The sequence below is a fragment of the Panthera pardus genome, unplaced genomic scaffold, assembly GCF_024362965.1.
Source record: "Panthera pardus isolate Hobbes unplaced genomic scaffold, ASM2436296v1 HiC_scaffold_16, whole genome shotgun sequence".
In the NCBI taxonomy this organism is placed as follows: Eukaryota; Metazoa; Chordata; class Mammalia; order Carnivora; family Felidae; genus Panthera; species Panthera pardus.
Window position 1 is genome coordinate 153,416,612 of NW_026526721.1, and position 16,516 is coordinate 153,433,127.

Consider the following 16,516-nt stretch of genomic DNA (forward strand, 5'->3'; position numbering starts at 1 on the left):
TTGCTTTCCAGGTAGCATGTGGAACTCAAAGAAGATGGAACGGGGTTTGGTATGGCGTATCCCTAAAATTAAAATCAAGGTATACGTTTCAAAAATGTGAAGTCACTGAATGGACGAGGTGGAAGCCATCTTATTCCCAGGACCCCTGTCGTATCAGGACAAGAAACTGCAATTTGTTAGGTGTTTGCCTACCACGTCTCCCAACGGGATGCCGATTCGTTCACGAATACCCGGAACACCTTACCCTGCATGGTGCACGCAACAGTGTTCCAAGGGGACAACGGCGACACATAAGCGAACACATATTGGAACAGAGAGTGAACCAAACTGGTGGTAAAAACATGACCTTCCTCCAGAAGGTCAAATAGTTTTATTTTGATTAAACACTACAATACAGTATATATCCATTAAAAAAAAAAAGAAAAGAAAACTCTATAGCGTATATAAATTATTCCTTCCATTCATCAATTCTTCTCTTTCCCGTTACAGCTTTGGTACTATGTGATTTCGGTATATGATCTTTCAATACTGTTAGCATCACAAACTCAACACAAAGTACAAAACTAATAATCCAAATGAGGGATATTATCATCTACACAGTGGTGTTCAGTGGTAGGAGAAAATCTTACCTTGATGAAATCATGTCACTAGCTAAGCTACAAAGGCGTACCTAGCAGACATGACAGAAATATGCACCATTGACCAGCTAATGTGTGTATCAGTCTGTGTGTGTGTGTGTGTGTGTGTGTGTTTACAGAATACCAGCAGCGATCGTTTGGGTGTTGAGTGAATACTTTAAGTCCTCAGCCAGCGTCCCAGCTTTGCTCATCTTGCCTCAGCGGCCACGAGCGATCTGGAGACACGTACCGCAGCCAGAGTGCTCAGAATTTGACCTGCCACCCGGTGTGGCTCACACTTGCACAGTTTGTCCTGCAGCTAGCCGACATCACGGGGACAGTGCTGGAGGGGCAGTGTGGACCGATCAGCCTCAGGTTGTTCTGAGGGGTCGGCGGTGTGACGTTACAGTAGACAGGCATTCCGGTGGCCTGGAGCGACCCTTGACCTGCCTGGTCAGGTAGCAAGATTGGCTGTTGGTATGACTGCTGGGGAAGTCCTTGAGAGCCCTGGGTCATTGGCACCTGGAGGAAGACACAAGAGAGAGCCCTTCGTGAAGAGGTTGTGCCTGCGGGTCCGGTAAGCCACTGTGCTGTCACAAGACATACTCAAGCATTTGGGTGAGACCTAACTGGTCGCCTATCCCGGACGGACCTCTCGTCAGCTGTTTTACATCGGGCAAGTCACTTAGCGTCTCCGGTTCCCTGGACCATGGGCATCATGACACCTGCTCACAGGGCCCCTGAAAACCTTGCGGGGATGATGTACCGTGCGGGGACCCTCCAGGGACTACGGTTTGGATCTCCTGCTCTGGATTTCGCTCAGTGGGGAAAGCCGCATTCCCATTCTGGTTTTATGCAGACAAAGTGGCCTGGAATCATCTACAGCAACAGGGACCTACCTCACTCTCAGCCTGCAGCTTTAGAGAGCCATGGAGCTGGAGGGAGAAACTGATGCAACGTGAATAAGGATTGTCAGCTAGGAGGGCCGAGGACCGACTTTTTATTTTGCTTTGGCTTGCTTGTTTGTTTGTTCGTTTTAGGGCCAGACGTGGCTGGTGCGGCTAAATTTAATGATCGGAGCATTTCAATAACCCTTCAGAGTATTTCGGGACGTCAGTCCCAAAAGGGTGTGTGACATTTTTTAAATACCCGGGATGGGTTTAGTCAAGAAAATGCAGTTGGTAGGCCCTCTACGTGCCCTTTGAATAAATCTGAGCTGCCGTGTCTCCTTTAAATTAAAACTGTCGTGACATGAAATTTTGGTGGCTGTGTACTAAAAATGCATGGAAGCTTGTCATGAAGGCTTTTTCCCAACAGGCAAAATCTCAATGGACTATCCAAAGGTCTTCGTGAATATCACTTTAGACTACAGCATCTTCTTCCGCGAATAGAAGTTTATAGAGTTTAAATACCTTTTTAGCAGGACATTCAGAAGCCACAGTAGTAAGAGAAGCATGCGTGTCCCGTTTTCTGCTCTTCTGCTAATCTTAATTCAGAGTCAGCCATCGACAGGAGCTGGGCACAGCACCCCCCACCCTGCTGACCATCCATTACGGGGCGGACTCACGGCCTCTACTTTGGCAAGCGCTACTTTATAAACCACGATTTTCCAAGCTGCTGATGTGCACCTGATAAGAAGACATTGTTGGGTAGGAGACCATCACGCCTTGCACCGGATTCCCCGGTTGGTTGCTCATCACGTTCTGACTCTGGGAAGGCTGCTGCACTCCTATGAGGCCTTGGAACCCCTGTTGACCAGACAGGACTGGCTGGTAACCTGCCAAGAAAAACCACCTTTTGAACAGGCTGTGCCAGCAAGAACACAAATGAGATTTCATGGGGGTAAAAGCACTTGTTCACAAAACCTTCAGACATCCCAATCTCCCCATCAGCAGGGTGTTGTCTAAATACTTATTTCCTAGGAATGTGTCTTGTTGCTCTAGGAGGAGACAAGAGTATGATGCCAAAAAAATTCACTGATATTTGCATCTTTGGGCAGAATGGTCCGGCGAACACGACGTGACAATGGTCAATTTTTTTTTACGGCACAAAGACAGGAACCTCTATTGGTATCACTGGACCTCTGATATCTGTGGTTTGCTTTGTTTCAATGATATTTGGAGTATTCGTAAATTATCAAGTGGTTTTTTTTTCCTAATTAAATTGACTCATTCTCTTACTATCTCACCTTTCAGCACAAACTCATTTCACCCAGTGATCATCAAACTGCCTGTTAAATTTTTATTTTCCATGCCCTAGTGAACAAAATGATTCACTACTCTAATTCAATGTCCACTGCCATAGACAAAAGGCAGCAACTAGAGAAAGATACGGCATGTTTTTTATTCTGTTTCAACGCCGGCTCCCCGGAGAATATTCTGGTAAAGCACTCCAATAAGTGACCGCGTACGTTAATAATACGGAATACAGCACTTAAAAAAAAAATGTCTCTGCTGTGTCCTTGTGAGTGGGTCAGTTGTTTGGGTTTCTTTTCTTTTCTTTTTGAAGTGTATCACAATTTAAATCTTGCCATCATTTAAATCCCCACCACAAGTGGTTTCAAATGCATTCCCTTTCTTTTTTCAAGCTTTTATTTATTTATTTTGAGAGAGCAAGAGCGGGGGAGAGGCAGAAGAGAGAGAGAGAGGGAGAGAGAGAGGATCCCAAGCAGGCTCCATACTCTCAGCGCAGAGCCCGACGTGGGGCTCGAAGTCACCAACCGTGAGATCGTGACCTGAGCCGAGAGCAAGAGTGGGCTGCTTAACCGACTGAGCCACCCAGGCGCCCCTAAATTGCATTCTCAAAGGAAGGGAACGGTTCTTGTATAATTCCTGGGAAGAAGGTTATGATTTAGGTCAAAATGATGTGGTGGTAGAAAAATAAAACAGATTCACTTCATGATGTAAAGTAAGGTCTTTCCAGAGCTCCTACTACAAACCATACTGACTACTCTAGAGAAAGTACATCCGCTGCCTTAACACAATTCTCTGAGAGAAAAGTCTTTAAGATCTTAGATTGTTTTAAAACGCAAACACTAAGCCATGTTTTACAACCAGATTTTAAGAATCGAAACAATCAATATGCATTGTTAATAAATAACCTGCATTTCGAGCGCCTGTGAGAGTTTTAACTGTATATGGAGGACAGGTAAAATTATATTATAGTCTTTGCAGGGGGCAACATCTTGCTCTCCTTTGGCCTACGTACAATTGCCTTTACTCATCACAGAGATATTGTGGAAACAATCAATGGCTTGCGAATAGTCCCTGAGTTGGGAGATCAGCTCCACTGGTGACACAAGCTGTCTTCAGTCTGGAACACCTGAGAACAACAAGTCTGGGGAAAAGCCAAGCTGGGAGGCCTGCCCTGTGCTGGCCGCTGAGGGGGCCAAGTGTGGACTTTCGAAAGCCACCCTTCGATCTTCCTGTGTCCCATTGTTTTACCTTCACATTTGTCACCCTCCTTCAGCTTCAAAGTGGTTTGAACTTGCTATTTTAAGTTTTTGTCAGGACATCACATACTAAGAATGTAATTAAGAGTCACGACCAGCTTCCCTCCGACTACTTTGTGCCCACAGTCAAAGCCTTCCCTGGACGTGCTCTGCAGGCCTACGTAAGACTAAGAACATCGGCTCACGGGCTGCGTTCCTAGAAGGTTTAAAGGTTATACAAAAAAGGAAACCCCAGCAGACTCGGGAACAAGAAATCGGGACACAGGCCATGTGACGGCCCTCACTATCTCCCAGAACGCCTCGTCTGCAGAGGCACTTGGGAGAAATTTATTTTAACATTGCAGACATACCTTGTTTCTTGGGGCTTTGCTTTAACACGCTTCGCAGATACCGTATTTTCTACAGATTGAAGGTTTGCGGCAACCTTCAGTTGCGGCAACTCTGAAGGGGATGAAGGGGGATACGTCTTTTTTTTTTTTTTAAGTTTATTTACTTTTTTTGAGAGACGGCGAGAGAGCAGGGAAGGGGCGGAGAGAGAAGGAGAGAGAGAGAATCCCGTTTCCACAACAGCGTTCGCTCCCTTTGGTCTGTGTGCTACAGTTTGGGATTTCTCACAGCATTTCAAAGTTTTTCATTATTATGTTTGTCACGGTGGTCTGTGATCAGCGACCAGTGACTGCAACTCGCACAAACCTCCGATGATGGCCCGCCCACTTTAGCAGTACGTATGTTTTAATTAAGGTACGCACGTTGCGTTTTTAGACTTAAGGCTATGCTACACTTACTAGACTAGAGTACAATGTAAACATGAGTCTTACATGCACTGGGAAGGCAAAAAACTCCGTTTGACTCGCTTTATTACAATATTCACTTGGTTGCAGGGGTCTGGACCCGAACCCGTCACACCTCTGGGGAATGCCTCTCCTTGCAAACAGTCGTTGTCTATTATTTCCCTTGCCTAGATAGTCCACTCTAATGCGTATAACCCTTGGCCCTGCAACATTCTCTTGCTCTGTTACCATCTTATTATGACATTATTCCCGCCCTATCCAACTCGTGCTAGCAAGAATTGTTTTACATGTAGGAAAACAACCTGATACGAATGTAGAAAAATGATCACCAGCCGTATTCATTCCCATTGAATTCCACAGCAAAGAGCAGACACTGTGAACACACATCATAGTCCATGTGATGGTAAATATAATAGAGCCTTATTTCTGGCTGAAGATTCAAAGCACAGGTTGAAAAGGTGAGGGATGTCTTTGAAAACTCTGACTTCTATCTGGGCATATGGTGAAAGCCCCGTTGGGTCTTTTTGGTTCTGTTTGCGGAACATACCTAGCTAAGATGGGAACAAAAGTGGGGAGGAATGGAATGGGGGGTGGGGAGGAGGGGTGCGGTGGCCTTGCTTCAAAAGATTCTTTATGTAGTTGTTTACTGAATCCTTCCATTCTCTCAGAGTCCTCTTCAAAACGTTCAAAAATAAACTGACGTAACCTAAGAGAGATTCATTTATTACACCAGCTCTAAACCAAAATTGGGATGAAGGGGAATAAGTCTTTTTTCTTTTTAAGTTTATTTACTTTTTTTGAGAGAGAGCGAGAAAGCAGGGAAGGGGCGGACAGAGAAGGAGAGAGAGAGAATCCCAAGCAGGCTCCGCACTGTCAGCTTGGAGCCCGACATGGGACTCAAACTCACAAACCGGGAGCTCGTGACCTGAGCCGAAACCAAGAGTCAGATGCTTAACCGACTGAGCCACCCAGGTGCCCCAGTTTTATAACAGAGCCGTTTAGACATACAGAAGCAGACTGTCTTGATAGGAAAAGGAAGTGCACTTCAAATAACATTCAAGGAGAGAAAAACCTGCCGGGGGCTGTGTGGCCCCATCCCCGTACAGGCCCAGACCTGGGGGTGTGATGCATCTCTGCCCAGAGCACTGATGCAGTGCACGACGGTGACGCCCTCCCCCGGCAAGACTTGCGGATGTAAATACTCAGTCGTGCAGAGCAAGGAGCCACCAGCTCTGCACTGGGGTCCCGCGGTAAACACACTTAAGGCACATAAAGATTTATGGGGGAAGCGGCTAACGCTCTGCAGTTTCAAGATGAAAACTTAAGTGAGGTAAAGCCCAATTTATATTCATGAATCCCATCCATTTCTCAATAGGCTCCCCAGGCAACAGATCTGCATCTAGAATGGTTTAATTGCAGCTGCCCATTTCTTTCAATGACGTTACAGACGGTAGGTAGCAGGATGGTCCTTAAGACAGGAGGCTTTTTTGGAATGTGAATCCAAGCCCTGGTCCAGAAATAGACCGACAGAAATGTGAGACCACTGACCTAAGAACGAACTAAGCGTCTGCCCAGGACACAACCCACCCAAAGGCAGAGACGGCAGAGCTGGAGGCAACCTGCTTATCTCGTCTATTCAAATGAGAAATGTGTTCCAGTTTGTCAATTCTTGGCTGTGAAATGATCACTTTTTCATATTTATTGAGGATTAGCGAGCTATAATACATCTTACAAAACAGAAACAGCAACAGTGGCTGCCCTGTAGGCTTGCTATGGAAATCATAAAGACATTAGCTATTTTTATTTCTTTTTCAGCCAAGATTAATTCAATTTCCAAGTCCCATGTATCATTTGTTTTCTGAAGGTAAAAAGGTTAGGAATGGACAAGTGCCTCCTAGCAAATAAAAAAAAAAATGCACTCTGCTGGGATTGAGGGGTTGTAAGATTTAAAATGTCTGGATCTGATCAGTCTGAAAATGTACTAGTGTTCTTAGTGAAATAAACAATTATTGAATACTCTTTGTAGGTGCAGGATGCTTCATTAATATTCTGCCAAGGCAACGTTTCTCTCGATGCACCACAATTAGGAAAAATCAGAATGTAAATTGATGAGGGGCTATGAATTGGCAAGATTGTGATGGACCTTATTTTAACTAGTATTTGAATACTCTGTTACAGATCCAACATTTTGAAACTGAAGGCAACGTCAAAGTAGCAAACTGTATTTTCAGGGTACCGTTGCCTCAGCTGTTGTTGGGTTACAGATGTGAAGACGGGCAAAGGAGTAGTTAAGAGGGCAAGTGTAGAACAAAGAGAAGCTACCACCTCCCCTAACCCACTCAAGCACTGTCATTTACATGTTGTGTTTACTAAGTAAAATATTCTTGATGTGGCGGACTGTCTTCAGATACGAAAATTAGTAATTTTTAATATAATAATTACTTATCTTGGAATGATAAGATGTCAATATTTTTCTAAGTTCCTAGGGAACACATGAGCTCTCTCTGAATTCAAATCCTGCTCTTTGTAAATGGCTTTGAAATAGAATTACAGTAGGTCAGCTGCAGCAGGGCTGGTGAAGGATATGAAGAAAAATGCTGATTCAGAGCTGGCTTCTCCCTCTGCTGAATTTTTATAGTTTGTGCCTTGGGCCATTTTCCAGTATCTTCCCAGTTCTGGTTCTTGGTTTCAATTCCTTTACACTTTCATCTTTTTCGAAGATTTTCCATTACAAATGAGCTAACTAGCTATGTATGTTGATCACTCAGTCTCATCCAAACAGTGAATTAAATGCTTTTACCTTGTGTCATGACAATCCTGGGAGGCGGTCACTGTTATTAAATTGCTTTTACAAAAGAGAAAACTGACTTACAGGGGTGTAGGGATTGTTCAAGGACACACAGCTATGAGGAGGGAAGGCTCAAATTTTAGTCATGGTTTTCTGACATCAGCACCCTTGCTGATATTCCCTAAATTGTAGTACTATTTATTATACATTATTCTAGTTCTCATACCCTAACAATTCCTTTAGTGTGTCAGGTATTTAATGACCATTTATTGCATTAATTGTTTCTCAGTAATTAAAACAATTAAGAGGCAAGACTTATGATTCACAGTTTGGTGAAGATGATCTTGTTAGTATCAAAGAAAGGAAATCAAAGGCAAAGCATAACTTCCCGGTCCAAACAAACTCATACCACTCAGTAACAGTTTTAAAGTCTTGTTACTCAGATTAGGCGACACCAGACAGGCAGTTGGGTTGGAGTAGGATTGAGCTAAGTCAAACAGACTCTAGCCCCTTCACTTCACTAGTTTCTAATAAGCTGATACTGTAGTTTTCAATTACTAGGACCATTTTGAATGATGGCAGTCTTCACACTCTTTGAAGACTCTGGACTTCAAAGACTCTATATTTACTCTGGACTGTTTTGTCAAAATGATCTTAAAATATCAGACATAAAAGTAACTTACGTCTGTATTAAATGTAAGAATGATCGTTTGACTGTTCTAGGCAACTGGCTGCCTCTAGGAAAGTCGCTTGGCCTTTGGAAACAAAACTAGGATTAATAGTTTTAAAGGACAAAAACAGGCAAGAGAAAAGAGGTACACAGAGACCCTGCATCTGATCTAGGGTGGCAGATGAAGGCCCGGAAGAATCAAGATTCCCCAGGCCGCTTAGAGACGGCTGTACTTTCAGAGTTTATAGATTGCTATCATTACGCTTTCTAATTCTGCGAATACTGTGGCTTTCACCCGAGTTTTACTTGTTACTAGGGTACTGTCTCTATGACAGGTGTCCTTTTCAGCCTCATCTATCTCTGTAGCATCTTGGTGCTCAAGGTAGCCTTGGATAGAGAGACTGGATATACAACATGATATCACGATATCTCTATGGTTTTCTGAAAGATTGGGGTAATGGATACCCCTTGTCTGTCACCCCACCCTCATGTAAGGTGAATAAAGGCCTCAATATCTTACTTCAGGCCTCCCAGAACCAGGGGGCCCTCAGAAACCAGGGAAGACACCCGACTCTGGCCTTTGCAGATGATGGCCTGTTCCAACACAAATCCCAGGTGTGACAAGGTAGGCCAACTGGGCTCAACCCTGACAAGGTGTTAATGTTTTGATGCACTGGCCTCTATGCCAAACTCCCAATAATCTATGTTACCTAAACCCTAAGTAGGACTTTTAAAACAGAGGAGCAGTATACTGGGGTGCCTGGGTGATTGAGTCAGTTAAGCATCTGCCTCTTGATCTCACAGTTCATGAGATCGAGCCCTACATTGGGCTCCACGCGGACAGCCATAGTCAGATACTGCTCTGTTCTTACAGATGAGGTACAATAGCACAAACTGGTCCTAACTTCAAAAGGAGGAGTGCACCAAATTGCTTTTTTGGTTTTTTTCCGGTTAAAGCCCATCGCGTTTACTTTCATCTCTGTGTAAACATCTGCCTCCACCTCATTTATGCGCCGTTTCCGCACCCTTCCTCGTCTTCTCCTCTCTATTCGTTACCCTGTGGCTGTAGTTTCATAGGGACACGACGCAGAATGACCTACAGGGACTCTGCGCGGGCACGGAGGTGATGCGGCCCACGTCCCCGCAAGGACCGGTCCGTCCTGATGACTTTGAGGAAGGCTGCACCAGGTTCTAAGCGGGACCGGGCTTCCTGAAGCTGTAGCTTTCCTTCACACGTGTTCGTTTGCTCATTAGCTTTCATACTGCACAGAGTGTCCTTCTTAAAAGCCTCTTCCCTGTCCCCTGAGAACATCCACGCATGGGTCACTTTCTGATGGCAGTACACATCAGACGAACCAGCCTATTACTGCCAGCTCGGGGGTCTCTTTGCTGCAATTATACCATTCTGATCCATGTTATCGTAACTACAAAGCTGGTTTTCTCTCTCTCTCTCTCTCTCTCTCTCTTTTTAAATCAGGGCAAACATGAGAGACCTTGTTGAATGACTACAGGAATGCATCATGCATAGACTTTCAATGAACGCCTCCGAGAGAAGCTGCACTGAGTCCTGTTTTAAATGGAAGAGGCTGTCATATTATTGAAGCAATTCTCTGAGTTTTCCTGGCCCCGAGTGCCGTGCTGACAGCCGGAGAGCTTCGACGACCCAGAGGGAGACAACCCAAGCCGCATAAAAGACCCGCAAACGTTTTGCTTTCTTCACGAGGCTGCTGTAAGGCTTAGAAGATAATGGTGGCATCCCTGCATCCCTACACCCTGCCCGAGTTAACCGCGGGCATCATACAGCCAGGCTGGGTGACGGCCAACTGCTGCTGAGGCCCCGTGAGGACCCCTCTTCTCAGGCGAGGCTTGGGGCAAAGTCAAGGTCGGAAATGGCTCTAATCACGGTCCCCATAATATCACCCCCCCGGTGGACATCTGCACTGATGATTTGCTGCTGATTGGCCGGCTCACACAGGATAATCGCGAGGTCAGATGTCACGGGGTTAACATCACTGTGATCAAGTGACCGTCCCTGTCACAGGGCTCCAGGGTCCAAGTTGGCCCCGGCTGACCATTTTGAAAATAAGTGCTGTGGACGCAGATTCAATCTGTAGAAATCTATCCATCGCTACAACTAGAAAAACCAGTTCACAGGCACCTAATGGTGAATCAAAAGCGCCCCCTTTATAGAATGAGGCATTCCAGGGGCGCTGGGTGGCTCAGTCGGTTGGGCGTCCGACTTCGGCTCAGGTCACGATCTCCCAGTTTGTGAGTTAGAGCCCCGAGTCAGGATCTGCGCTGACAGCTCGGAGCCCGGAGCCCGCTTCGGATTCTGTGTCTCCCCCTCCCTCTGCCCCTCCCCCGCTCACGCTCTGTCTCTTTCTGTCTCAAAAATAAATAAACATGAAAAAAATTAACAAAAAAAGAGAAAGCATTCTACGTTATTTTTCCCAAGCGGCCAAAAAACAATGATCTTCTTTTCTTCCGCTCCAGACTGGCAAGGGTTCTTACACAAACCTTACTCCCGTGGTAGATTTAACAGTATTACTGTTCTAGTAGTAGAGTCTTCTCGGAGGCAACAGCACTGATCTAGGGCAGGGTCAACGAGGACCTGAACTAAAGCAGGGGAGGCAGGAATCGAGAGAAGGGACATCTACTGAGAGAAATGTACGACGTGGCTTGTGAGAAACTGGCATCTCGTGGTTTCTGTGGTATCACACGCTCGACAGAAGGGGGCTGTACCACCATCGGGAAGACCAGTCACCCACGGGAAAACGGACTCTCTGAAAAACGAAAGCCCTGGTTTGTCGTGCTTGCCCATCTCCCTGGTGTCAACATTCCCACCAGGGCCCGTCTCACGAGACACATGTCTTAACAACGCGCTGGCAAGATTCTGATGTTTTTTTATCCTTCCTTTTCAAATCTTGTTTACTATTGTCTTCGACATTGGCATAAGAATGATTATGAGAGCCGTTCACAGGGCTCTCAGGCAGGTGGTGGAGCCCCGCCATGAACAGAAACTTGCAGGACACCAGGATGGCCCTAGGGTGGAAGCAGGTCTCAGACTCCAGGATCAATGAGGGGGAGATGAACTTGTGGGGTGAGTGGGGGGGAAATGGGGAGCATGTGGGAGGCTCCCAGGAGATCATTTTGAACCGAGTATTAGAAGATGAGTAGGTGTTTGCTAATGGAGTGGGATGAAGGGGGAATAATCATGATAAAGGAAGTAAAACACATGGGGCACCTGGGTGGCTTAGTCGGTTGAGCGTAGGACTTCGGTTCGGGTCATGATCTCACGGTTCCCGAGTCTGAGGCCCGCCTTGGGCTCTGGGCTGACAGCTGGGAGCCTGGAACCTGCTTCAGATTCCCTGTCTGCCTCTCTCTCTGCCCCTCCCCCCGTTTGCACCGTCTTTCTCTCTCAAAAATAAATAAAACGTACAGAGCAACATGGGAAAAGCCAAGAGATGCGGGACGTACGTTTAAGGACTGTACGTATTTCGAGGCAGTAGCGGGTTAGAAATGAGAAGAGGCAGCCCAGGGGAGAGAAAGGGAGCTGGGTGCAAATCCTAGGGCCTTGAACACCATTTATGAAAACCGGAACTGAAAGTTGAAAGACTGAGGGTGCCGCGTAAGGTTTATAAGCTGAACAGCGAAATGACGGATGGCCATTTCATCGAGATTCTTCAGGAGTCGCCTGGGGGTCGCATACCTGGAGGTAGGGACTCGCCTCCTGGGAGGCCGTGGCCATCACCCAGGGCAGAGACAACGAAGACACGCACTAAGAAGGAATGTCAGGGATGGAGACAACGGACACATCAGAGAGATGCTTAGCACGCGAATCATCAGTCGCTGGCATCTAGGAGCTGCAGGGAGGAGCGGCAGAAAGGAAAAGCCCAAGAAGCAAGGTCGAGTTCTGTTTTGGTTAGGGGAGTTGACTGCAGTGCCCTCGCTGTGAATACAAGCGGGACAAGTAAGTGGAGATGGGCAGGAAACACATGAGCAAAAGAGTTCTAGAGCTCAGGCCATCAGCCTGCCACAGGTACAGATTCAGAAGTCGTCGGGATGTTGTTGCACGTAGAGACGGCATATTCCCGAATGGGTGCAGACTGGGGAGACAAGCCACATGGGACCCGAAGGCACGACGGTATTCAAATACTGACCTGAAGAGGAGAATGAGGAGTGATGGGAAAATTAGAAGAACCAGAAGAGAATGGCGTGAAGGCAAAAAAGGGAGAGACGCGTTTCAAGGGAAACGTGCCAATGACTCGCGCTGCCCAAGTGCGGAGAGAAGAAATGACCCCCGTGGTTCAAACACATACCGGTGATCTTGACAAAAGCAAAGGCAGTGAGGAACGAAGCAGCCGAGGAGGAAGGAAAAGGAGGAAAGGGGATTCCTTTGAAAAGTCTGACAGGGCGGCCAAGGTGTGGGCAGGGGCCAGAGCAGAGAGCCCGAGGGGCGCCTAGGGTTGACAGGCCTTTGTGGGTTTGTTTTGCCGCGGTGTTAACATGGGATGAGTGGAAGGGTTTTTATATTTTAGCAGATGAAGTGAAGAGAAAAAGATTTAAAAATCTGGAAAGAGAAAGAAAACAAATGCACTTGTCGTGAGACACAGTACATTGAACATCAAGGGATACGCACCATCAAGAAGTTTGGGACCTGAGCGACAGAGTCTGCATTTTTCTCTCCCGCCCAGCTGACAGCTTTCAGTGTCCCCTCCTCACTATTCGAGACCTCCTCTGACCCAGCAGTAAAATAGCTGGGGTCGCTTCTCTCTGCCAAATTGGTCGAACGCACAAGACGGCTCAGGGAGGTCACGAGGGAGCAGGGCAGAATGCCGGAACACAGTTCGAGAAGGCAACAGAAGATACGCAAGATGACTTCTGACAAGAAGCTGAAGGAAAGAGGCCCTTATTCATCTTGTGAACCCGATTAGTGTCTCACTCGCAAGGAATTGCAATAATGAAGGAAGTCTCGATTAGAAGTGAACGAGAAGCCCGTGGTCCCGCCAACTGTCCATTCAATCGATCAACAGGATCCACCGATACAATGGCCCGCGCTGTATTATCTACCGAAGCAGACAATGAAGTGAAGTTCCCATAAAAACAAAAACAAAACGAGCCTCAGTAAGAGGTCTTCTGTTACGCGTCCTACGGTGAAATTGTAGGACACATGGTATGTTCTGGCAACTCTCCTGTCACACGTCGGACACCTACTCTTTGAACAGATGTGCGAAAATGCCAAGCACTGATGTCTTCAAGATTTAATCGTTCTCACTTTTCCTTAAGGTCTGCGTAGCTATTATCAGTTAGCTTTGGACTTCAGGATGCCAAAATTTAAACCTTCAATCATCTCCATTCACTTGCAACCCAAGAATGAATGATTGGTTCTAGATCATTGTAATGTGTAGAGCCTACCCACAGCTGATGTTTTCCAAGAACGCCGTGGAGAAGAACCTTTGTACCGGTCTCTTTATAGAGTTTGGGGAACATGACTTTCGACTCCCTAATAGTCTGTCTCCTCATCGATATTCAACAGATGACCCCAAAACAAAACCTCTGGTACCAGATGATGTCACAGCTCTAAGCGGCAATAAAGAGACACTTTCTGTTCATCGCACAAAACCTCTGGTACCAGATGATGTCACAGCTCTAAGCGGCAATAAAGAGACACTTTCTGGTCATCGCCATAATTAACTGTGATAATCCTTGGCGACAGCAACAAGAAATACCTTTAATCTCACCACGTAGGGAACTGTTACATAAAAGTGTTGTTTCATCTGGATGGAGACAGTGATCAGAAATCTTCAGCCTTGTCTACACAAATACAAATGTGCTTATCTTTTCAGCCGGCTGGAAAAGAAGGCTCTGGTCAACACGTAAATCTGATTTCACAATAATTAAGGTGAAAATGAAATTGTAGGACAAATGCTGGGTTCCGCAGACTCTTTCAATCACCCCTTTGGGGCAGGCTGTCTCCCCAGCACAGAGCCCTTTCATTTTTTAATGGCCTGCTCCAGGGTAGGAAGAGAAAGGATGCAGATCATTCACTTGTTAATTTTTCCCTTCAACCCAAGGCATCCAAGGGTGATACTCACATTTCACATGCTTCATTGCTTTATAAGCACCCAAGTGGAGCACAGACATTTTAAAATGGTCACAACCTTTCTTGCCGGAGGTTCCCTTCCAGGCCTCAGAGGAACCCCCTACATGGCGTAGCCAGCTGTCCAAACCTTAGGCGGAGGGAGCGCTCTGGGCCAAAGGTACCACTGCTCTTTATAAACCCACTGGGTCTGAGAGAGATGGCAAAGGCCTCAGGTTGTACCCTTGGCAGGACATCAGGCTACTCCTTGAAGTACCTCTGAGAAAGTGCCATGCAAGGCCCATCCTTACCCAGCAAGGTTTGCACGCTGGCATCTCAGAGCTTTGTGTTCTCACGGTTTCACTCAGTCCTGCCTCAACATCCTAAATCTGTTTCTGATTGCCTGCTTCCCCACCCCACTGGCGTGCTTTTCCCTGGGTCCACGGTTCTCAGTGTCACCCTGTCTCTGAATAATGCGAGGGGCCACTTAAAACACAAATCACTGCTCTTCAGAGGTATTGGTTCAGTAGGTTTGGGTTGGGGCCTGAGAATGTGCATTTCAGCAGGTTTGGGTTGGGGCCTGAGAATTTGCATTTCTGAGAAATCCTCAGGTGATGCGGATACTGCTGGTCTGGGGACCACACTTTGAGAACCACTGCTGGACCTTCGTTCTCAATAAATACTTTTGCCTTGAATTCCTATTGTTGAAGCCACTCGTGATTTGTCCCCCTAGAAAGCGGGTGACGGGATTTGGCAAATCACACTTCTGTGGGAGGCTCTCTCTCCTCTTTGATCTCATTTCCCTTAGCTGTAAAAGGGAGACAATCTTCGCAGTGGGTGTTAGGATGGACTGACAGACCTCCTGTGGGACACCTCCCGGTATCTGGGCACCTGGCAATAACCAACGTGTGTGAGTCCCTTCTTCTGTTCTTTGCACTTTCCATCTTGTACGATATTTTATTACTTACTCAGGTCTCCCTGCTTCCCAGGGAGATTACGACCCTCGGGGAGAGAAGGTCTATCCCAGACATCTCTGCCTAGCCCAGGATTCTACGTGCCACACTTCTAGAACACTTATCGACAGCGTGGACAAAGCGACTGCCCTTATTATACTCACCCTACGAGAATCCTTGTGTTAACTATTATGTGACGTCACGTAACAGAAAAGAAGCCACCAAACAAAACTTTGAAAGAGAAGAATGCAGAGGTGATGTGCTCAGAACAGAGAGCCCGAAGGCCTGCCCGCGCGCGATGGGTAGCAGGAGGCAAAGGACTTGTCCCCGCCACAGCACAAGTTTTTAAAAAGCTGACTAGATGTCAACGACTCTCAACCCCTTTGCCTTTGGGGAAAAAAAAAAAAAAGAAGAAGTTCCTTCTAACAGCAAATCAAGAGGGCACAGCACTGTTTTCTAAATTGGCCTCTTGCTGCTGAGCTGGGAGCAGAGACAGGCCCAGAAAAGGAAAGGGGGAGGAAATACAGGAAGGAGCTGATAAGGGGAATGCGGGGGGCGGGGAGAGAAGGAAAAATGCATTTGAAGGGGATGATGCTTGTCATTCTCAAATCTGGTAGCATTTGGTGAGGCCTCTGGGACACCAGACCAAATGTCTCCAGCCTCCCATTTCTTGAGATGTAGCTGTGAGTTTGCTAACCAATGGTAATAATCTCATGGCACTGCCTCAACTTTCCTTTGTCCTGATAGAAAAGCAACCTACTTGGACCTCACCTCCTTTCCCCGACACAGTTCAGGCCGATTTCCCTTGTTTTTCTAATTCTCTCCTTGGCTCCCACTCAGCCTGCGGGCGTTCCACTCGACTGCGGACCACGGCTCTGGAATCACCCGGGCCACCTAGCTCCAGGCGGTGAGGCTGAGGTTTACAGGGTGAAGAAGGCACTCACACAGCATCACACACAGAATTTCTCAGCAACTGGGGGCTACCTCTCATTTTCCTGTTGGTCACTCCGCCAACAGGACGGACTGGATTGCTCGGAATGTTCTTGTTTCCTACACGTTCCCAACTGAGGAACTGAGCTGTGTCGTGCTGGTAATAACCCATTCGTGTTTCACAATGGAACAGGGATGGCATTGCCTTTCCACGCAGGTGAAAACTCTGTTGCTGTT

General features: G+C 46.7%; 1 protein-coding gene across 26 annotated transcripts in view; it reads right to left on the minus strand.

Moving 5' to 3' along the window:
- Nucleotides 1-328: 328 nt before the first annotated feature.
- ARPP21 (cAMP regulated phosphoprotein 21) overlaps nucleotides 329-16,516 on the minus strand; it is a 156,319-nt gene continuing 140,131 nt past the window's right edge. For all 26 annotated transcript variants that reach the window (XM_053904049.1, XM_053904070.1, XM_053904064.1 and 23 more), the window contains 2 exons: nucleotides 2,246-2,394; nucleotides 329-1,139 (listed from right to left, as the gene is read on the minus strand). In XM_053904049.1, coding sequence (XP_053760024.1) covers nucleotides 882-1,139; nucleotides 2,246-2,394 — 407 coding nt within the window. In that variant the 3' untranslated portion in view covers nucleotides 329-881. The remainder of the gene's footprint in view (nucleotides 1,140-2,245; nucleotides 2,395-16,516) is intronic.